Below are 23,892 nucleotides of genomic sequence, written 5' to 3'. Positions count from 1 at the left end.
TGTAACTTTTGCAACTATGTTACTTTGGTCACAGTACTGTTATCCGTTATAGCAGTAGCAACATAGAGGAAAACGGGTGAGTTGTTTGATTGGGCATTTTCAACTAACAATTTGAAAGTCAACGTGTCAGTATTGGCTAAAAAATGACAAACTGAAAGAAATCAATTAGTATAATTTTGATGGACAAATGTTGATTTTTTTCTGACCAGCCTCAGGATCTATATGCTCAAGTGAGCTTTTTTTTCAGTAAAATTTGGTCGACCGATATATTTTTTTCCAAGAGTTCCATCGTTATGAATGGCATCGCTAGAAAATCCGTGAAACGTAGAATAGACAATCCTTAAAAAACTTTAATTTCGTTTTCTTTTCCAGGCAGTAATTGAGGTTTAAAATTTTGTGAACATTAGAATGATATCCGTTGTTTTTTTTACGTTTTCCGGAAGTTCAGCACTAATTTTCCTCTATTTTTTATACCTCTGTTACCTTTGTTGACAATAGTTTTATTGGTTCCGCCTATGAAAAAAAGAGGATTTGCCCAACCTTTGATCTGACTATTGTAGCTAAAAATTTAATAAATTTTATTAAAATTCAGCCTTTTTCTATCAAAAAGACACCGCTTATGCCTACTCACTGTCTATCAATTTGCCGGATGTAGAGGTCTAATAACAATTGAGACAATTCTAAGTGTTGTCAGTACAATTAGTGCTAGTTTTACATCCCCTTCCTATGAGTGTGTTGCTGAATTAAACTTTCGCCTCTTAGTCGCTAAGTAAAACAGTCATTATCCAAAATAAGTAATTTATTTTTGATGTCTTTGGTGCCAAATTATCTATTTCGTTCTCCTTTGGCAAAAAATAAAAGTTAATAAAAACTCCTTACTAAAGACTAGCAATATCAAGGCTAGTTTTATTCCAAGTGTGGTATTTGACAATCAAAAAACTATTTTGGTTTTTTTTGGGTTGGTGTCTTGTTTGAAAATTCAATAGCATTTTTCGTTTTTTGCTATGTTAATTGTAGGCCAGAAGGTCTTGCTACCAGAAATCAGTTGTTGATGGTTCATACCTTGTTTGAAACGAGTCCTAAGGAACATGTATCCTGCCTTTAGGAAAAACCTCGTATTTTGTTGGCTGCGAGAAAGTGTGTGTGTAAACATTAGTTGAATTTTGCGTTGCCCCATTTGTTGCCTCTTTGACAGTCTTGCCACCCACTCATACTTATGATGGTCCAGCTGATCCTACGTTGTGAAGGTGAACCCATTTAGTGCTTTCAAATGATAACCAACGCCTCTAATTATTTTAATTTTGTTTGTTTCCAGTAAATATCAGTAAATTTTTGTACTTTACCAATTATTTATTAAATGTGTCAATTCTACAAATAACTTAGACTCAGCAAAAGCAAATGATTTCTTCTTTAAAGTGAATCAAAATCCACTTTTCATTGCTGTTTTTTGTTTTAACCAAAAGTTTTGTGAGTTCGATGCCACGAGTCTCATAAAAATGTGGTTATTTGGGAATGTTTGTCCGTTTTTAGAGATCCTTTATGTTGCCTAGTCAGTTTACCACATTATTCTAAAATGTCAGATTACCCAATTATTCTTTTAAAATAACGTATGGTTTTGACGGCTTCAAAACCATTTTTTTGCGAAAAAAAACAGTTGGTTTTTTTGTTGACATTTTTTCTCTTCATGTTGCAGTTGTATGAAATATTCTGGAAGGTGGCGGTTGAGGGTCTCGTGAGGTATGATTGAATGTTTCAATTTTTTCAGTTGAAAACTACTGTTTGTTTTGACCTTGATGTTTTGAAAAAAAAAATTTGACCTGTGTTAATTTGGTTCTCCATCTTGTCAATTTGTAACACAGTGTCATCTTTAGCAGTTAAAAACTTTTTTGATAAAACAAGCATTCGTCAAAAAAGGATAATAATATTTTTTGTGTTTTCAGGATTCAACTGATGGTTTTTATGTCTTTGACCCAATGTGTTTTCATAACAAGTTTTTCGGCAATTAGCTAGTTCTCAATGATTGTTTTCCGTTTTGTCAATGGTGGTCTTTTTTGCAATGAGTTTTTTGATGATTCAAGTTGATAGCTATTGGTTTTTTTCTCCTCGAAGTTAATGGTTTTACAATTTTGAAAGAAAATTTGGGCTGTTCCCATTTTTGTTCTCCATCTTGTCAATTGGCAACGTAGTCCCGTTTTTTGCAAGTACAACTCACTTTTTGGTGAACCAATCATTAGTCTTTGATGTGTTTTACACTTCAACTGATGATTTGATGGCCTCATCATACTGTGTTTCTATAAAACTTTGATTTTTTGCTACTGGTCAATGGTTGTTTTGCTTTTGTGGTCTTTTTTGCACTGTGTTTCCAAAATCAAAGCCCAATTGCGCTCTTACTGACATATTTTTTAAACTGCTATATGCTTTAACTGCTTCCACGCCGTTTTTTGCCAAATTTATTTCAAGATTTTATAGTTGCATGTATATGTCGTTCCTTTGTAGTCGTATAATTTGATCGGGATAATGAGAGGTCTCAATGGCTTCCTATGGTTTTCTTGACATTGGTATTAATTGTTTTCAAAACAAAGACGTAATATTCAGCTTGTTTTCTTTTGGTCATTTAGTCTTCTTTTCTCATTAAGAACGGTTCCATATCATTTCTGAGATCCTAGAAACTTTTTTAGTTCTTCTGAGATTCTTTAGACTTATAACTGATGCTCTGCTTTATGCCCATCAGAATTGTATCTGGTTTATTTGATGCTATTTTACTTTTGTCATTGAGTGCCCATTAAAAAACTAGACATTGAATTGTGGTCCTAAGTAGCGTTTGTTTTCGTTAACTGATTCCGCTGTTTGTATTGTCGCATTACAGGCAGGTCTTATCGGCTTTTCAAATGCCGCAGTTTTGACAAAAATGACCACTCCAGTTGCCTTCCTAAGGAGTTAAACGAGAGTATCTAGTTTTTTACTTGGAAGCTCATGGTCGTTTTGACTTTGCGTTTTTTATTTTTGTTTTTATCGACTCGTTACCGCGACTCATTACGAACAGGTTCCATCTGTTTCGCACTGGAGTACAAGTCGATTCTATTTGTTTAAGATTTATCTGATTCTATTTTGGCTTTGTTAATTAGTGCTTTTTCTCAAAAAAAAAATCGAGATTTATTTTGAACATAATTAGTGTTTTTGTTCTGTTTTCTCTCTGATCTCGTAACCCATTAAATAGCAGGTCGAATTGGCTCTACAAAGCGGCGTTATTTGATGCATTTATTGGTTTGCGTAAAAATTATTTTACTCAATGACCATTTTTTTTTCAAACAGTGTATTTTTAAAGTCTCCTTTCTCCATGAGGTAGTCAAATAAGTCAAAAGTGTAGATGAGCGGGGTCGGAGGATTACGTGCGAACGCGCATTACCGAGCGTCCATGTTCTTCATTGAAATGATCCGCGCGCTCTTCAATCTTGAAAGAAAAATTTTTAGATTGAGCATAGTGTGTTGGCATTTTGGATGAAAATAGTCAATCTGATTCCAACTTAGCTGAAAATTGAAAGTGCAAAATCAATGATAATTTCTAAACCCCAAAATCAAAAGTCTCCTCTACTGCGAATGCGACCTTCACACCTGCAGCCAATTTCTCAATTTCTAGGATTATTTAATCACTGTTCAATGAAATGTAAAAGCATATTCATTGGTACATTTTAAGAACCTACCATAAATGGTCGTAAGTACAGATCTGTGCCGTCAAAAGAGCGGCGAGAGACAATAAGAGCTAGCATGTTCCATAACCGACTGTGTGTGTTGCATCGCAACCGACTCCAGAGTAGTGGATAAAACAAGGAAGTCAACCACCAGTAAAATTTGACCCTTTCTCCTAACGCTAATCGCGCACGTCGAATCGGGCCAAATTTTACTACTTGTTGACTTCCTTGTTTTATCCACTACTATATATTAACTCTATATTCGATCAAAAATCAATCGGAAATCAATTAAAATCAAAAAATCAAATCGAAAACAAAATAAAATCAAAGCAAAGTTTACATTTCACTCTCTAAGAGTGATTCACTCTTATTCGGGGTGATCCCCAGTAGAAAGATCGCTCTTTTTCGCTCTTAAAGAGTGATTCCCTCTTTTTTGATATTTTTTTAATACTTTTATTTCAAATTATCTATACTCTTTAATAAATTTAAATTTTCTTTTACTTTTTCTATATTTAACCCATTATTAATAAGAAATGATACAAAATTATAATATTTACACGAACAACTTTCCTCAGTTTGGGTAATAACTAAAGGACTTACAGTCTTGCTTTGCAACTAGGATTAATTGTTTTCTGACTCAAGTTTCTACTAAATCCTTTAGGTATATCTACATCTGGATGTTGTTTCTTTACATGAGCCCGTCTCCCATCATATCTCACAACAGAAGCACAATATGGACAATTAAGTTTAGCTGAAGTACAACTTATAGATGTATACTTACTCTCATCAAAATCAGTTAGTGGTTTTATATAATTACATTTATTACAACTTCTAATTAAGACTTCTGCGCTAAGGTTAAGGTTAAGGTTAGGGTTGGGGTTAGGGTTAGGGTTAATGTTAGGGTTAGGGTTAAGGTTAGGGTTAGGGTCTGAGTTAGTGTTAGAGTCATAGATAGAAATAGAAACAGAACCAGAACCAGAACTAAAGCTAGAACTAGAACTAGATTCATTTTTTAAAGAACAACCCCATGGAGAAAAATTATTAGCACAAATACCACTTAGTATTATATTAAAATTAACATTGTATAATTTCTAAATTCTTATTATATAAGCAAAATCATCTTCATCCCGTTGTCGTGCTTCAATTAGATTGTTCACATATTCACTCTCGCGTGTTGCGTGGTCCATAGCAGGATGTAGCCAAGCAGTTATAGTTAGTTGCAAACAGTTGTATTTATAACTACGTATATTTAATATCGATTTAGAGTTTCTGAGATCAGCTGGTAAATCTATATAACTACCAATAGATGCTTTAGTTGGTTCAATGTTTAACTGAATACTTCTTATCCCGAGAGACTCAAAGTCATAGCCATAACCTTCATGTATTTCCTTTTCGAAATCTAGCCATTGAAGTCACCGTAATCATATATCGCGTTATTAATGATATAGTCAGTATTGAAAAATATTTTAGTAGTTTTAACTTCTTCTTTGGTTCTCTTTTCATACTCACATTTGGCTGTGATCTTATATTTAAAACTTTTAGTATTTCTATACTAGTAACGGTTTTTAATTTCTTCTAAAGAGTAATTAGTTACTTCATCTATATCTTCAATGTAATTCCCGCCTTTATCTGTAATATAAAACTCTCTCATGTTCTGACTGGAGTTTATATCGAAGTCTTCTGAGTTTTCTAAATACATGCGATTGCGACTATATGAATGAGTAGTTAGAGCTATTTTATTCCTAAATTCTTCATGACATTCTTTACATATAAACCTAATTTTAGAGTAGATATTGTTTTCAGTTTCAGTTTTAATAATATCCTTAGTTTTAATAATATAATCATCTTCATCCGAATTATACACCGTCTCCGAGATTTCCTCTTCTTCAGACTCAAACATTTTCTCCAATAGTTCCTTATGTTTGAGATCGTATGATTGATGCCTGTATAAACCCTTCTTTGATTCAAAGGATAGATTACAGACATCGCAGAAGTTATGACACTAGTATTAGTTGATTGAGACATGATGTTTTTATTTAGGGAAATAATCAAAAAATAATTTTTCGAAAAATGAAAACGAAATGCAATAAGTGTATAAATAAACCTTGGAAAGAATGTTGTAATAATTGTAAAGACTTAGAATATTCTTGTTATGTATGTAAAAATATGGTTAAAGTGAAAGATTATATAGAACATTTGGGATATCATTATTCTGATCCTGATCAATATCTAACATGTAGTATGTGTAATGTTTATAAACATATATCATTATATAGATTTAGAAACAGGAAATGTAGACTATGTATTTATCTTCATAGATATAGATATGGTCATACTAGAAATCAATTCAGGGAGCATGTTTATAAGTATAATATTCAAATAAGCTAATTCTTCTTTTAATTCTTCTGTGATGTAGATTAGACCCTTTTTTTCTTAATAGATGCTAGATCTAGAATAAATAAGGGTGAAAATCATTCTTAGACTAATTCATAGAATAATGATTTGATTTTTAATTTTATTTGAATTTTTTAATTTTATTTGAATTTTATTTGATTTTTAATTTTATTTGAATTTTATTTGAGGAAGTCAACAAGTAGTAAAATTTGGCCCGATTCGACGTGCGCGATTAGTGTTAGGAGAAAGGGTCAAATTTTACTGGTGGTTGACTTCCTTGTTTTATCCACTACTCTCCAGGTGGTGGTGATGCTTGATGATTCGACCTAACGGTATTTTTATAAATATCAAAATGATTCCGTAAATTAGAATTATTATGTTCTGCATGCTAGTACTTGAGTAAAACCTCGCATTGTGGCATTAAAAATTGCGTGTGTGTGTCCGAATTAGGTAAGAAAATAAACTTTTAGTGGGACATTACAAAGTTTCCCAAGGGTTTTGCATTCTAATGTAGCGCTTTGACTTCCTGACATTCTAGAGCGGTAGGACATGATCACTTGCTTGTATCAGATAAATACATGAGATCATTAATTACTAAATACTTCTGTAATTGCACGAAAATCTTTATTTCATACCTAACCCGTTTTAATTTCTCTAGTAACTCTACTCTACATTTTCCTGCTCAAGTAGTTTTACACTTCGATCTTGATCGATTTTATGATGTATTCAGTTTTTAATGTTGCTCGAAATTAAATTATGTTGTTTAAAATAGGCCAGGAGGAGATCAGCCAATAATATGATCTTGGAAGCTTTTCTTTGAAAAAACTTAAAAAGTTATTATGCCCACAATGGATGTTGTGACTAAAGCAATTCAGTGCACGTAGGTGCCCCAAAGTATGGAGGACATGGGAGATGACATCGTTTTCTGCGTGAACGAGTCCAGGAATGGTTCCCTTATCATACTTTAACGGCTTCGAAACAAGATCTTTTAAGTTTTAGAATACCACAGATGTCTGCAGTGCCAGATTCCAGAAACTAGATGTTCCTATGTATAGTGCCAGATTCAGAAGTTTTGCGTTTCAAGCAAGTTTACTTTACTTGCACTAGTCACTTTTAAAATCTGACTCACATCTCGAACCGTAATGCAGTTCTCGACGAATGCCAGATTTTGTCAGTGACTTCATCGGAGTCACGCAATCAATACATCTATTGAAAAAGATGCAAATAATTGCCGTTATCTAAGGAGCTCGGAAAAAATTCAAAATGTCGCAATACTTGAATGTACACATATTTTGGGCATCGACAAACAAAACGAAAAAAACATCAGAAAATTATAAATCTAATATATCAGAAAAGAAGTCCTTCTTCCTCCTATCTTTTTTATTTCAAAACTTTCAATTTTTCTTTTTGTCTTATATTTCTTGATTTTCTTGGTTTCGAGATGGGTTGAAGCTGGTTTGAAGTGAAGACGAATCCTTTCCTACCCCCCCCCCCCCCCCAAGCTTAGTAGGTGCATACAATTTGTGCCCCAAGCGCACGTGCTTTATGATAACAATGACGACTTCGGGTATTTCCCATAATAGGCCCTGCCTAGTGGTCAGATATCCTATAGCCCCCAATCATGGTAAATATACCATAATGTGTGTGCGTGTGTGTGGTGTGTGTGTGTGTGTGTGTGTGGGGGGGGGGGGGGTTGTTCATGAGGTGTTATAATGGGAAAGACCCCAATTTTCTACATAAGCAACTAAATGAGAGTGGAACCATTTTGTACACATGGTCTGAAGTACTATCCAAACAGCCAACGGGACATTTGAGCTAGAGGCTGACTACATGTACTCCACAGCCACTGAGGAGTTTGAACTGTACTGTGACCGGGAGATCTGGATTCAGATTGTCACCACTATATTCTTTTTGGGACAGGCTATCGGGGCTCTCCTAGTGGGACAAATAGCCGATAAATTTGGACGGAGACCAGCACTTATCATTTCCGAACTCCTTCTTAACGTAACCTCCATCATTTCAGCATTCAATCAAAACTTCGCTCTGTTTGTAATAATGCGCTTTTTGAACGGAATGGGCTACGCGGCATGTTACATAAGCGTCTATAACATATTATTCGAACTTGTTCCTGAGAAGTATGTCATTCTTCTAGGATTTGGCTACGAGAGCGTGTTCAATTTGGGGAACTCTTTATTAGCATTGGTTGCTTATTTCATCAGGGACTGGCAACTGCTGCAGTTAGTGGTGTCTGTAGCCGCATTGCCAGCCATTGTTATACCGTTCTGGGTACCAGAGAGTTTGCGCTGGCTTGTAACCGCGGGGAGATTCAAGGAAGCCAAGCAGCTGGCCAGAAGACAGGCCAAGATGAATGGAGTTCAAACAAAACGCTTCGATCGGATCCTCGATTCTATTTTCTATCAAAAGTACCAACATAGTAGTATTCAGGTAATTATACACCTGCATAGCCTCCGTTTATTTTATTCAATCGCACTTTCTAATGCATCATAGAAATCATAGTAAGGCTATCAATTTCATTTCTTCTGCGATCACAGAAGACAGCAAAAAATAAAACCCCTTGTGGTATTTAGCGAAGCACTCCTAGCACGAATTGAACAATTTAAGCATTAATCCATTGGTCGTTCTCATCAAAGTTTCGGTTTCAAAAAAGATTTAAAAACTGCTCTGCTGCAAACATTTGCAGATTTTTAATTTGAAAATTTTGTTTTCCAGCCCAACGAGATAGGCTGGAAAACTCGAATTTGACTGACTCATGACACCACTTTTAATTATTCGTAAGGCTTTACCTGATTTCGGATTTTTTTTCCGCAAATATTCGCGCAAACATAAGCAATTGTATTTCACAATTGAACAGTTTGAAATACGCATACAGTTTAACGCTTTGCAAATCGCTAACCCATTCGAAGTAAAGGTAGTCCAAAAGCTACTAAAGACCACGTGTATAACAATAGGTTATGATCTGCTCTAACAAACGAATGCTAAATTGAATTGAATTTATTTTGTTGTGAAGTGGATATCGCATTGACCAAATTTTGAAACAGCACTACGAAAAAAAGGAGCTTTTGACCGCCAAAATTAAAGGTTACCATACACTAAAACAAACTGAAGACACAATTGATCTTGTATAAAAACACAAAGGCCGGAGTTCTGTCAATGTACAAAATTCGGATTTTGAAACTTTACGTCTTTAACTGAAAACTTAAATAAAACCTAAACAAAACAAATTAACCTCTACATCAATAGAAAAGATATGGGACCTGTCCTCAATGCGACTGGATAACAGGTTGACAAAAAAGAGCAAAAAGGGGGCGAAGTCCGAAAAAATGTTTCTACATATGAAAACAGTTAATTTCAAAGTGATTAAAATTATTAGATGAAGTTCAAATATGTCTCCATAGTGAGCAATTCAGACCCGTCACTATCCAGTGTACGTAATAAGACTACGAAAAGAAGCACAAAATACCGCAAAATTTAATAAAGCTTTGCGCAAAAAAGAGCCATAAAGCCACTAAACCAAATAAAAATATAAACTATTCAAAAACTATTAACCTGTTCAGTCGTGCCTTTTTCAACGCTGTGGATATTTTCAACTATGCATTCCTTCACCTGGACCTGTTAATATGGTTATAATTTGACAAGGAAACATGAACAAAATGAGCAATTAAGCTCAAAAACCAACATTCTTGAAAACTCGTAGTATCACAACCAAGGAACCATTAGTTACATATAAAACCGTTACAAACATTAAATTATAACTCACTGGAAGCTGATTTTGGCCTGTTGTTAACCAGACAACGGAGGAAGTCAAATATATGCAAAGTCATAAGAGACATAAGATAACAACTGAAATCATTGTCTAGATTCACTTATATCTTCTAGAGACGCCAGTTGGATCTTTGACGGGCGAGGTCATTGGACTAAAAAAATAACTAACAAAAGCAAAACAAGAAGTTCAAAAAAATTTACAAAATTAATTGTTCAAAAGCCATAAAAACCGTCATTGAAAATTTTATATAGGTTAAATTGTAAGTCTTGTTGAAGCATTTGCGACCTATCATTGCCAAGTATATGTCGTAAATATACCCATGCAAAAGAAAATACAACAGATGCAAAAATTTGAAAATCGAACGAATTTTGCGAGAGAACTGTCTCAGCCAATAAAAGCTTAATTTATTCAAAAACTATTAACCTGTTTAGTCGCGCCTTTTTTCAACGAAGTGAATATTTTCAATTATGCTTTCCTTCACTTGGACCTGTTAATAAGGTTATAATTTGACAAGGAAACAACAAGAAAAAAATGTTCCATTATGCTCAAATATCAAATTTCTTGAAAACTCGTGGTATCACAACCAAGGAACCAATTGTTACATATAAAACCGTTACATATATTAATTTATAAATCGCTGGAAACTGAACTTGGCCTGTTGTTAACCAGACAACGAAAGAAGTTAAATATATGCAAAGTCATAAGAGACATAAGATAACAAATGAAAGCATTGTCTAGGTTCACTTACATCTTCTAGAGAACCCAGTTGGACCTTTGATGGGCGAGGTCACTGGACTTAAAAAAACCAACAAAAGCAAAACAAGAAGTCCACGGAATTTTACAAAAGTAATTGTTCAAAAGCCATAAAAACCGTCAGCTCAATTCTGAAATCAAAATACTTGTTCCTTGTGCCTCAGTATTTCCTTGTTCCTTGTTCTCAAAACTTATGTTCCTTGGGCCTCAGTAAGGATCCATGGTGAGATCAAGATCAGCCTCAATATTTCAGCGCGTCTAAGAAAACACTCAATTGTTCAAATAATTGCAAAGAAGATCTGATTTGCATCAAAAACTTTCGGTATATCAAAAAAGAATAATGAAATTTGAATGATTTTCGAGTTAAAAAATTTGAAAAACTGGCAACATTATAAATTCAGAAGACTCTTAAAGCCAGCAGGAGGACAAATCGCTCTTTTTTGGTGCTTTTGAAGAATATTTCCGCCGTTTTCAGGGCTCTACTTCCTGCAAACTCAAAGAACGTGCACTAAGAAAGCATATTTGGAACCATTTCGACAAAAAAGTCGAATTTTAAAAATAGCAAACAATTTAGTCGAAAAATTCAGTTCGATCACTTCAAATACCCTGTTTTCTCCTTGAAGATAAAACTGTTAAGGAGGCTCGGCAATGTGCGTTTGCATATAAATTTCCAAACCCGCTCATCCTCATTTTTGGCATGTCTACCAAATAGAAAACCCCCAAAAATCAAGTATTTTACAGAAAAGTGTGTACGAACAAAATATTGCCTCCAACGCAGATGACCAAGTGAAGTGAAAAATTCCAAGTGAAGAGACCAAGTGAAGAGACCAGCCATCATCAAGAAAGCAAGTCAAGACGAACAACAAAATCAAACAACAATAACAACAAACATTAATTACATCCAAAACTATGTCCATTTAAAAAAAAATTTACTAGCAAAGTCAAAACGGCGTCAGATAAAACTGGAACTAAAAAAACGTGTACGTTAATAGAGAAGATATGAGACCACGCTATAATAAGACTCGGTAACAATTAGAGAAAAAACAAAAAACTGCTAAATTAAAAAATTATAATTTTAAAAACAATTAATTTCGAAATATCAAAAACCATAAGATAGCAATTGAAAACATCAGAAATGATTATGATTACATAGATTTCTATCGGAGGGCATTGAGAATTGTCATTATTCAATTCTTTATGCGGTTACAAAAAGAACAACAAAAAGAGAACAACAGAAAATTCAATTTAAACTTGCGAGAAAACGCTGTCGAAGCCGTAAAGACCTATTTTGCCCCTCAAAATATGTTCAATCGAGCCTTCCTCGAACGCCAATATTGTGGTATGTGAGCTATTTTTAATGAGAATAGTAGTCAAAAAAGCGAGAAAATGGTAAAATTAGTAATAATTTTGTATTTTTTGAAAACAATTATTTTCAGTCATGAAAGCCATAAGCTATAAAATGAAATATATAAATTTGTTTGTTTACTCATCCAACAGAAGCGCTTGAGACCCGTAATTATTCAGAATATGTATGATGTCCAAAAAAAAGGCGTCAAATTCAGACAAAAATCAAAAATTAGTTAACTTTTTAAGAAACCCGTGCCGAAACCAGTAAATTTATAACGGAATCTTTAAAAACATTAGATTTTGTACACTTGCACCTTCCCTTGAAGACAATAATGTCATGGGGGAACTCTAATAAACGAGACTAAACAAATAGACAAAAAGAACAAAAATTTAAAAATGTTTTTTTTAAACAATTGTTTTCAAAATCATGAGAGCCATCAGCTATCTACTCAAATCAGAATATAGGCTCATTTATTACTTCTTAAAAAAAACAAGACGACTAGCCGAAATCCAGGAAATTTCAGAAGACTTAAAATGCAAAGTGAAAACGACAGTTGAAAACAAATGCAAAAAATTTAATTGAATTCCTTGAGAAAGTGTGTCGAAGCCGCTAAAACTAAAATCTATACCTTACAAAACTTTAATATGTTCAATGGGGCTTCATTCTAAACACCAAATATAAAATATGCGAACTTTTAACATAGCGATAGTGTGGCAAAACAAGAAGAAACGTGAAAAGCCAATGCCTAAAAATGTGAAATATAGTGGTATCAAAGCCAGATTACCACTTAACGCGCAAAAAAAGTAAAATTTTAAGTTAGTAGAAAGAAGAAAAAGAAGAAGAAGAAGAGGCATTCCTTCTTTGCTGACACTAAGCTACAACAAGTTGCCAAATTAAGAGAAGAATAGTGGCAAACTCAATAAGCCATTGTTTTAATTAAAAATCGAACATTTTAAAAGTCAAAACGACCAAATCTTGCAAGTAAAGAAACTAGATACATTAATTTGGAGCTGCTTATGAAGCCAATTGGACCTATCGACACCTGGCTTTGATTTAAATTGTTCTTTTTTAATATAAAATTTCAAAAAAAAATCGAATTTTTTTTAAAACACCGATTGGTTACAATCCGAATTATTTTTGGATTGTAACAGTACAAGATTGGACCAAAACTAGCCATGCTATAATTGTTCGCCCATTGAAAACAGTCATTTGTTTCGAATTTTAGAGATCTAAAAAATTTGTTAGTCAAAAGATGAAAAATAAAGGCTTCGTTTTTGATATACATAGTGTAAAGTTTACAAAAGACGGCAAAAATTTAATTCCAGAATACTCTCAATGGAAGTTGAAGAAGAAATAGTACCCTTTGTAGTTTACAAAGATCGTGTTAGTTGTTTTGGCTGTGTACTTCCGCCGTTTACTACAAATGCAATCAAAGTGGACTAAAGAAACTTATTTCTGGCAATTTTTGATGAGAAAGGCTGAATTTTCAAATATTTAGCCAAAACTTTAGCCAAAAAATTTAACCAAAATAGTCAACAATACTTTTTTGTTTTTAAAAATAATATCGAGAGCACTATTGTTCACATTTTACATATTTTAGCAAAATTGACGAAAGTTTAGGCAAAAACTCCAGAAAATGTGAATAAAAATAACGCAAATCAGTCTAATATTCACAAAAATTTAAACCCCGATAATTTGCTCTAAAAAACATAATTCGAAATCTTTTTAATTCCATATTCTACGCTGGACGTACTTTTTAATGATACCAACTCTTCGATAATATATCGAGCGCTCAAAATTGTCTGAACAAAAAAACCCAACTGAGTATATAGCCCCCCCTCAAGAGGGGTCGGAACAACAACACTACCGTTAACAATTTTAACATATTTTAGCAAAATTGAGGAAAGTTGGGACAAAAATTGCCGAAATTTTGAACGACAGCATCGTAATTCGGCTGAATGTCCAAATTTGAAATCTCGATACCTACCTGTAAAAAACTATTTTCAAAAAAAATCTTTTTTATTCCATATTCTACGCTGGACGTGCTTTCTAATGACACCACTCGCAACTCTCTACGATAAATATATCGATCGGCCAAAACTGACTGAACAAAAACAAACATTTGAGTTTATAGTTGCTCCCGCACTAAAATGGGCCGGAACAATTAGTAGCAAACATTTTTCTTCGTCTCATTGGAGTTTTATCAAACGAGGATTATACTATTTACTGGATTCTGCTACGTTAATCCTAGCTCAACATTCTATATTAACTGCATTCGGAGCTTCATTCATAAGCAATACAAGTGCTGAAAAACTTGCATTATGGCCTTCAAGTTTCTGTATGTGTGTATTTGTGTATGTATATTCAAAAAATAAAAACACTTGAGTCTTAGCAAATGTTCTTTGATGTCTCTCATTAAATTTGAAAAACTGCTTCCTTAATTTAGAAGTGAAATATAACCTAATTTCAGCTTATAGGTGTTCTTGAGTCAGTTGTTGTCGACTGATAGATTTATTATAGAAATTTTAGTTATGAAATGTTCAAGAACTTAAAAATTTATGAAAAATATGACTTACAAAAGTCTTCAATAATTGTATCAATCAACCACAATTGACTCAAGAAGACAAATCAGCTGAATTTAAATTACCTTTACCTTTTAAAATAGGGGCGCATTTTTTTTAAAACTTATCGAGGAATATCAAAAATTTTCTAAAAGTCACGTGTTTTAAACATGTTTTTATATCAATTTTCGATTTGTAAAAGTTTTATACGGCTTTTAGACGCAGTGAAATTCATTTTTTAAGGTACAATTTTTTTTCTATTAAATGGTTTCTAAACATTTATGAACGGCGGAAAAAACTGATCGCTTTCAATTGAAATCGAGTTAGCGTTAATTTAACCTCAATATTTTTGATTCCCCATAGGTAAGCTCAAAGAAATATAATTACTTTTTCCTACTTATTGTTTCTGTTGCTAATTTTTGCTGCTCCAGACCGAAAAATACAAATCAAGGTTGTTTTTGAGACTGCAGAACACACTGACCTTTTTTGAAACCATTACCGTCTCAAAACAAACAATGCAAGAGAACTAGATCACATAACAAATCAATCGTTTTAATAGTTTTTGGGAATTGAGTCAAATTTCACAGACTTCAAGCTGCTTTTTGTGCACATCTTTGTAAAAAAAACTTATCAATAAAAAACTGATATAATATTAATTAATTCGACTCTTTTTGTTAACTTAACTACATTTTCATTCCTGCATGTAATTACTTATTTTCCGGAAAGAGGCTTTTTAGCCAAGAGCAAACTGAAACCTAGCATTAAGAAGTATATTGTCTGAAAAAAGTTAATGGTTAAATTTGACGTCATCTTTCCGCATTTATACGATTGCGATGAAGACCTGCGAGTTATACTGCAGCGATGCTCTAGTGCATTATTTCATTATTATTTAAACTCTTATTCTGTGGACAGAGAAAATTTTTTTGGCTTTTGAAGCTATGAATAGCCAATTATTGTTTTCTCGTTCGAGAGTGTTCTGGATTACCTCTTATGATCAGAAACAACTGAAGGATAAAATGAGAATGCTTTTAGACAGATGAGAGCAAGGATCGCTCGTGTTTATTTATTGTGGAGATTCTACGCATGAAGGTTCTAAACGTGTGGCTCATCGTACTTGCAATCTGTTGGTTCATTCTCTCCAGCGCCTACTTTGGAATTGTTGGGGCCATTGTTCCAGGTATTCGTAGTCAGAACAAACAAATTCCAGAATTTAAATTGAAAACTCACTCACTATGCGTCTATTTTATAGGTGATATTTTTGTCAATGTGGCAATATCTGGAATGCTTCCACTTGTTGCATGTCCAATATCATATCCTATAGCAGTCAAGTTTGGACGAAAACCAGTCCTAGTGACTTCTCTCGTACTTTGTGGAACAGTATCCTGCTTGATCGCTTTCACTTACTACGAGTCCAATTTAGCTACCCAGATTTTAGCCCACACCGGACGTCTACTGACAGTCACCAGCTTCTCAATCAACTACGTCTACACTTTGGAACTAATTCCCACCTCTGTTCGAGCATCTGGTCTCGCATTCTGCTCATCCTTTGGTCGCTTCGGCTCCTTCATTACTCCCTGGGTTGCAGTACTTAGCACTGATTTGTGGGGTCCGACCTCGTTCTTGATTTATGGGTCCCTTTTGGCCCTGGCAGGACTACTAGCCGCACTTTTCCTGCCGGAGACTATCAATACTCCAATAATGGATACTTTGGAAGAGACTCAGAGGTACATTACAGATTTGAGCGACGAACCGACTGGATTGCTAGCCTTCAGCTATACAAAGTCAATCAACTACAGGAAACCAATCGGATCTAGTCACATACATTATGAACCTCTCAAATAACTCCCAAGGGAATCACTTTCTATACTGAGCTGAATCAAACCAAAACGTCAAAATTGTTACTACTACTACTACTACTACTACTAGAACGTCAAGTACATGTTACAGATATCCCAGATAAAGCATTTTCAGAGAATAATGTTCAAATTTAGTAAACGCTTACCAAAACTCAATTTAATAACATAACCGACTAACAGCGGACGAATTGCTCTCAAATGATTGGTTTCCATCTAAAACTCCAAAAATTACACTAAGCAGCATAAAATTAATTTTCCTCAGCAGTTTCTGTGAATCGCACACTTATGCAAGTAAGGTTCTAATAGAACTGCTCGACAACTTAATGCCCTCGGGCTGTACCATTTTATACTTCTCCGGATAAAAGTCGGGCATATTTGTTGGTCAGACGAAAAATCGGCAGTACAAAAAATTGCATAAAAACATCGTTTGAGAGCAATTAAAAATGATATTTTTTAACAATACTGTTTGATTTACGCGCAGAATTCACAAAATAGGAACTTGATCATCATATCAGCGTCTATTAGGAAAGTGCTTACGCGACTTCTGAGTAGTTTTGACAGCCCGATTCTTCAGTCGTTTCTTGCTTTCTCTCTCTAGACCCTTTGCTATTAAAGCACTTCTTACCAACTCTTTTAATTTGCTCTTCTTCATGTAATATGGCTTTTTTCCTTCCTCAAGCTGTGCTATCTGCTCGTCCAGATTCTTCGAAACAATTTCACGCGTTACTTCTCTTTTATTCCTGGCTCGTTTTTCTTCCTTGAATTTCTGCACTAACCGGGAAATGTTTTTCCTCTCCTCTTCTGTTCCAGCTTCCTTTTCCTCTTTCTGAAGCTCTCTCATCTCATTATCTTTCAACTCGTTCAAAAACTTGTAATTCTCGTCAAAGAACTCGGCATCAAAGTTTCCAGAAAGGTTGTCAAACCTTGGATCTCGGCTGAAACCTTTCTTTTTATTCACTTCTTGAGATGCTGGAAAAGTGTATGTCTTCGGCTTCGAGTAAATGGGTTCTTCTGTCGGCGCATGTTTGTTAAATATCCTTTCAACACCGTTATTTCTAGATTTCTTCTTGGGCTGAAAAGAATTTGATTCATTTTGTTGAGTTGTAGCCATGGCTGGGCGTTTTCTTGAGTAGCAGGTAAGCGTTTTCCTCGCAGCAGGACAGTTGGACAAAATGTCGGCTAATGACGCATCAGTCAACCTGGATGACAGCCGATTATCAGCTGTTAAAAACTCGTTACTGTATGACATCTCGCATCTGAAATCACAGAAATCAAGACAATTTTGTCGCCATGGTAGCAGCCGAGAATTTATTGAAACTTATGCATCAAAATCTCTGCGGTTAAAATTTTTCAGCGGCCCCAATTATCATTGTCTGCTTTAAATTGCGTACGAAACCCCGTTTAAAACATTTGACTGGTCTGCACTCGAACGGAAAAGGGCACTGCTTCCACTACAAAACATAGTCAGTAAGATACCAGAAAAATGCTTCTATTGCTTTCCCATGTACAAAAAAACTATACAAGGAAACTAAGGCGCTGAAACTGTCATCAAGCCCAACTTTGCTTTGACTTTTCGTGATAAAGAAATTAGTTTATTTCAGGTGTTAGTTGAACAAAGAGGACCAGTAATGAGCTTATTCACATGATGATCCGACCACTTTCTTAAGCAAACGTCTCTTATTTTTCAGAGCACATAGGGCTACCAATGACACGAAACAAAACAGTTTGCCTATTCAAAATTGGTAAACCCGAATAACAGCGAGCAGTAAAAACAGCGAACCTCATTTAGTATCAAATCCCATATATGAACTTATTTTTGACTAAAAAGAATTTTACGTCACACGAATTAAAAAGTTAGATTTATTTAACAGTTTTCAACATCCGAAAAATAAAATTAATTCATTGATTTTATTTTTCGGATATTTTAACTCGAATAATTTGGCTCGATGATTCAGGACCAAAAGAAATTTGAGACTTTGCTGAAACATGACGTAACCTTTTTTTTGAAAAAAAACAGAATGTTTGGGAAACGTCCAAAACTCTCAGACAAAACCAACAAAACACATCAAAACACCTTTTTTATTCAGTCAGGGACTTTATCTTTGAACAGCAAAAATGCAAATTTGCGCTTTAAGTGGAAATCTCTTTCTATCGCCAACTTTTACTTATTGAATGATGATGTAGCACAACGATTAGCAATGGCATAGAGAAATAAATCTAATTAGTCATGCTTCCTAAAATTTAATGTTTTCGGCAAACTTCGGATTCTAGGTTTAATAAACAATCTGAAGAGACAAAAACAGGCATCGCAATGAAAGAAAAAAGCAAGATTGGAGCAATCAAAATTGATCCAGTTTCTCTCACACATAGCAACTGTGAAAAAAATAATCGGAACTAGCGAAAAACGACGAAAAAACAAATCCTTTGTCACAATAAAGTATGTTTTCAAAATACAATGTATTTTGATGGCAGAGTTCAGAACACAAAATCGACCCACCTCAAAAAAATATCCGCGCCATTGTGGATTTTCTCTAGATTTAACAACAACAAAAAACCGTAGGAGCAATTAAAAAATTCGCCAGTCATAGATCAAAAGGCTAGGAAAACATATATAACTTTAGAGAGAACAATGATAGCTATTAAATAATGACGTTCTTCATGATTTTTCTCTATGTCTATACTGCAATTGAACACCTTCCTATAGGCGCAACGAAAACCTTAGCCCGCAAGAGATCGAAAAGGTAAGAAGAACATTGATAAGTATAGCAAACGACAGCCAGTAAAAATTGACAGCCAGTAAATTCTCATTAAAACATTACTAAACACACCTTCAATGATGAAGCAAATATATCAATCAAAGCTTTGGTTGGACCACTCTAAAATGAGAAGCTAAAACTTATGGAGCGAATTTCAAAACACAAAAAGCAGAGCTGAAGTAATTTATTTGAAAAGATGGAGTTTTTTCAACAAGTAGAAAAATATTCAGTTCTGTCTTTCGTCCGCAGGGTTTTTTAAGTACGTGTCACCAGAAAAAAAATTCAAAATCTGTTGTGTGGCTGAATACTCGATGACTGCATTATTCTCAAAAAATTAAAAACTCGTAAACTGACTAATTCACTTCAAACTTTCGTTTTCAAACTTTTCACTAAACAATTGGGCCACCTTATGTCTGACACTTGAAAACAGTAGTTCAGAATTCAATGAGAAAAAATTGCTAATACCCTCTGAAATTTTAGGATCTTCCGAAAGAAAAAACATCAAAATACAACTTTTTCTTAGAGCGATTTTTTTTCTTGAAGCGACTCTCACAAAAATAGGCAAAGCCTAATAGAAGTTAATTTAGATTAAAACAGAAGTATATGGCGCCATAAAAAATTGCTATTGTAAAATTTTTGTTCTCAATAGCCCAATGTTTTATGAACGATATATAAATTGAACGTTCTACCTATAAATAGAATTCAGCGCCAAACGAATTAAATAGTTGCAACCAATTGAATCAAAATGCGAGCAAAATTGGCCAATTTTTTTCCCAAAAATGACCTAACACTAGCTAAAAACACTATTTGAGCAAAATCATGTTGCTATTTAACCAAAAAATATCTCTGCATGGAACACAAATTGAAAATGAATGCTGCAAAAAAGGTTTTCAAGAATCATATTATTAAAATAACGTCATCAGTGCATCCAAACGAAAATGAATAACATGAGTTTACAAAAACTACTGTTAATTATTTCCGTACGGATCTACTGGTGGCGTTATTGTAACAATGATCAGATTTCTGAAACAACTTTTTCAGCAGCGGTTTTTTCACTTTCTGTTCCATAAAGAGAAATTTCTTGATTAAATATCAATAACATGATTTTGTTCAATTAGTGTTATTAGCTAGTGGTAGGCCAATTTTGGAAGACATACCCTATTTTAATCGCATTTTGTTTCAATTGGTTGCAACTATTTAATTAATTTGCCGCTGTATGTTAATGTATAACGTTCAATTTATATATCGTACCAAAAATATTAGAGTAAAATAGGACTCTAAAGAGCAGAAATTTTTTTTAGAGAAGTTGATATTATCAATGATAGAAGAAATAGATCAAAAGGCTAGGAAAACATATATAACTTTAGAGAGAACAATGATAGCTATTAAATAATGACGTTCTTCATGATTTTTCTCTATGTCTATACTGCAATTGAACACCTTCCTATAGGCACAACGAAAACCTTAGCCCGCAAGAGATCGAAAAGGTAAGAAGAACATTGATAAGTATAGCAAACGACAGCCAGTAAAAATTGACAGCCGGTAAATTCTCATTAAAACATTACTAAACACACCTTCAATGATGAAGCAAATATAGCAATCAAAGCTTTGGTTGGACCACTCTAAAATGAGAAGCTAAAACTTATGGAGCGAATTTCAAAACACAAAAAGCAGAGCTGAAGTAATTTCTTTGAAAAGATGGAGTTTTTTCAACAAGTAGAAAAATATTCAGTTCTGTCTTTCATCCGCAGGGTTTTTAAAGTACGTGTCACCAGAAAAAAATTTCAAAATCTGTTGTGTGGCTGAATACTCGATGACTGCATTATTCTCAAAAAATGAAAAACTCGTAAACTGACTAATTCACTTCAAACTTTCGTTCTCAAGTTTTCACTAAACAATTGGGCCACCTTATGTCTGACACTTGAAAACAGTAGTTCAGAATTCAATGAGAAAAAATTGCTAATAACCTCTGAAATTTTAGGATCTTCCGAAAGAAAAAATACCACTTGAAAACAGTAGTTCAGAATTCAATGAGAAAAAATTGCTAATACCCTCTGAAATTTTAGGATCTTCCAAACAAAAACATCAAAATACAACTTTTTCTTAGAGCGATTTTTTTCTTAGAGCGACTCTCACAAAAATAGGCAAAGCCTAATAGAAGTTAATTTAGATCAAAACAGAAGTATATGGCGCCATAAAAAATTGCTATTGTAAAATTTTTGTTCTCAATAGCCCAATGTTTTATGAACGATATATAAATTAAACGTTCCACATACAAATAAATTTCAGCGCCAAACGAATTAAATAGTTGCAACCAATTGAATCAAAATGCGAGCAAAATTGGCTAATTTTTTTCCCAAAAATGACCTAACAGTAGCTAAAAACACTATTTGAGCAAAATCATGTTGCTACTTAACCAAAAAATATCACTGCATGGAACACAAAATGGAAAAGAATGCTGCAAAAAAAGGTTTTCAAGAATCATATTATTAAAATAACGTCATCAGCGCATCCAAACGAAAATGAATAACATGAGTTTACAAAAACTACTGTTAATTATTTCCGTATGGATCTACTGATGGCGTTATTGTAACAATGATCAGATTTCTGAAACAACTTTTTCAGCAGCGGTTTTTCAATTTCTGTTCCATGAAGAGAAATTTCTTGATTAATTAGCAATAACATGATTTTGTTCAATTAGTGTTATTAGCTAGTGGTAGGCCAATTTTGGAAGACATAACCTATTTTAATTGCATTTTGTTTCAATTGGTTGCAACTATTTAATTAATTTGCCGCTGTATGTTAATGTATAACGTTCAATTTATATATCGTACCAAAAATATTAGAGTAAAATAGGACTCTAAAGTGTAGAAATTTTTTTAGAGAAGTTGATATTATCAATGATAGAAAAAACAGATCAAAAGGCTAGGAAAACATATATAACTTTAGAGAGAACAATGATAGCTATTAAATAATGACGTTCTTCATGATTTTTCTCTGTCTATACTGCAATTGAAAACCTTCCTATAGGAGCAACGAAAACCTTAGCCCGCAAGAGATCGAAAAGGTAGGAAGAACATTGATAAGTATAGCAAACGACAGCCAGTAAAAACTGACAGCCAGTAAATTCTCATTAAAACATTACTAAACACACCTTCAATGATGAAGCAAATATATCAATCAAAGCTTTGGTTGGACCACTCTAAAATGAGAAGCTAAAACTTATGGAGCGAATTTCAAAACACAAAAAGCAGAGCTGAAGTAATTTATTTGAAAAGATGGAGTTTTTTCAACAAGTAGAAAAATATTCAGTTCTGTCTTTCGTCCAAAGGGTTTTTTAAGTACGTTTCACCAGAAAAAATTCAAAATCTGTTGTGTGGCTGAATACTCGATGACTGCATTATTCTCAAAAAATTAAAAACTCGTAAACTGACTAATTCACTTCAAACTTTCGTTTTCAAACTTTTCACTAAACAATTGGGCCACCTTATGTCTGACACTTGAAAACAGTAGTTCAGAATTCAATGAGAAAAAATTGCTAATACCCTCTGAAATTTTAGGATCTTTCGAAAGAAAAAACATCAAAATACAACTTTTTCTTAGAGCGATTTTTTTCTTATAGCGACTCTCACAAAAACAGGCAAAGCCTAATAGAAGTTAATTTAGATTAAAACAGAAGTATATGGCGCCATAAAAAATTGCTATTGTAAAATTTTTGTTCTCAATAGCCCAATGTTTTATGAACGATATATAAATTGAACGTTCTTCGGCATTAAATTGAACGTTCTCGGCGCCCTTTTCATTTGACTTTTAGCATTAAATTGCCGCCAATTGAATTCAGCTGCTTTAAATTGTGATTGAGAGAGATTTTTAGATCACGCGAAACGCAAAAACTCAAGGGCGTAAAATTCACTCGAAAAGTCAAAACCGTCAAGCGAAAATTTTGCATAAAAAATACACACGTTTACAATAATTGCTATGAACTTCATTCATGAGCAATTAAAAACTTCTCGACGATTATAAAATACGTTTTACGAACGCGAATTAAACGGATAAGCGGTATCACAAATCCGCGGCCTCACTCTAAGTACTGCACCCTCACACCAAGAATGAATGTCTCCAAAATGGATTACTCGAATCGCATAACTAGCGTCTAGTGAGCCGGAAGGGTAGAACTTAATGCCCTCCGGTCATTATCTGTTTATCCTGTTTTGGAGGACAAAAGGTCGAGGCGTTACCTGACGAAAAGGATCAGACAAAAAATCGCAAGAAAACATTGCCAGTAGAACACCGGAAACGATTCAAAAGAGTTGTGCTATAAAAACTCTCACCTAAACCTACATATATTCTATGTGGGGCATAGTTGTAGGGGTAAGGGGGTTAGGCCGGTGATTTGATAGGTAGGTGTTTGGTTTATCGTTTAGTTAGGTAAGAGGGATCAAAACTTCTCAACATGACCTGTTCAACCCCAAAATTACCAATAGTTCATTACAACATGTTGCAAACAAAGCTACTGTTGTTCGAAAACAGAAGTAAATTTTCGAGAACAGATGTAAATGTTCAAAAAAGAAGTCAAAGTTATAGTCCAGAAATAACTTGCTTCAGCAAAAAAAACCTGTGTATTATTAATACTCCTCTCCGATTCGTAAAAAGACAGCACCAACTAATATAATTGCTACAAACTTCGTTTGAGAGCAATTACAAAAAATGCAAATTAAACCAATTTAGGCGCACATTGTATTTGAATTTTA

General features: G+C 33.9%; 2 protein-coding genes across 7 annotated transcripts in view; one reads left to right on the top strand and one right to left on the bottom strand.

The window, feature by feature from the left end:
- Positions 1-16,405, top strand: part of LOC142358670 (solute carrier family 22 member 6-A-like) — a 37,716-nt gene extending 21,311 nt beyond the window's left edge. For all 6 annotated transcript variants that reach the window (XM_075410168.1, XM_075410167.1, XM_075410164.1 and 3 more), the window contains 4 exons: positions 6,968-7,026; positions 7,868-8,528; positions 15,562-15,706; positions 15,779-16,405. In XM_075410168.1, the coding sequence (XP_075266283.1) occupies positions 6,968-7,026; positions 7,868-8,528; positions 15,562-15,706; positions 15,779-16,371 (1,458 nt within the window). In that variant the 3' untranslated portion in view covers positions 16,372-16,405. The remainder of the gene's footprint in view (positions 1-6,967; positions 7,027-7,867; positions 8,529-15,561; positions 15,707-15,778) is intronic.
- LOC142358672 (ribosomal RNA processing protein 36 homolog) lies at positions 16,404-17,672 on the bottom strand. Its single transcript, XM_075410169.1, has one exon. It carries the CDS (start codon positions 17,632-17,634, stop codon positions 16,897-16,899), a length of 738 nt encoding a protein of 245 aa, XP_075266284.1. The 5' UTR covers positions 17,635-17,672; the 3' UTR covers positions 16,404-16,896.
- Positions 17,673-23,892: the final 6,220 nt, after the last annotated feature.

This window comes from Convolutriloba macropyga, chromosome 2, assembly GCF_964194025.1.
Source record: "Convolutriloba macropyga chromosome 2, txConMacr16.3, whole genome shotgun sequence".
NCBI classification, from domain to species: domain Eukaryota; kingdom Metazoa; phylum Xenacoelomorpha; order Acoela; family Convolutidae; genus Convolutriloba; species Convolutriloba macropyga.
The sequence above is the reverse complement of the archived record's forward strand: the minus strand, read 5'-3'. Positions and strand labels throughout refer to the sequence as shown.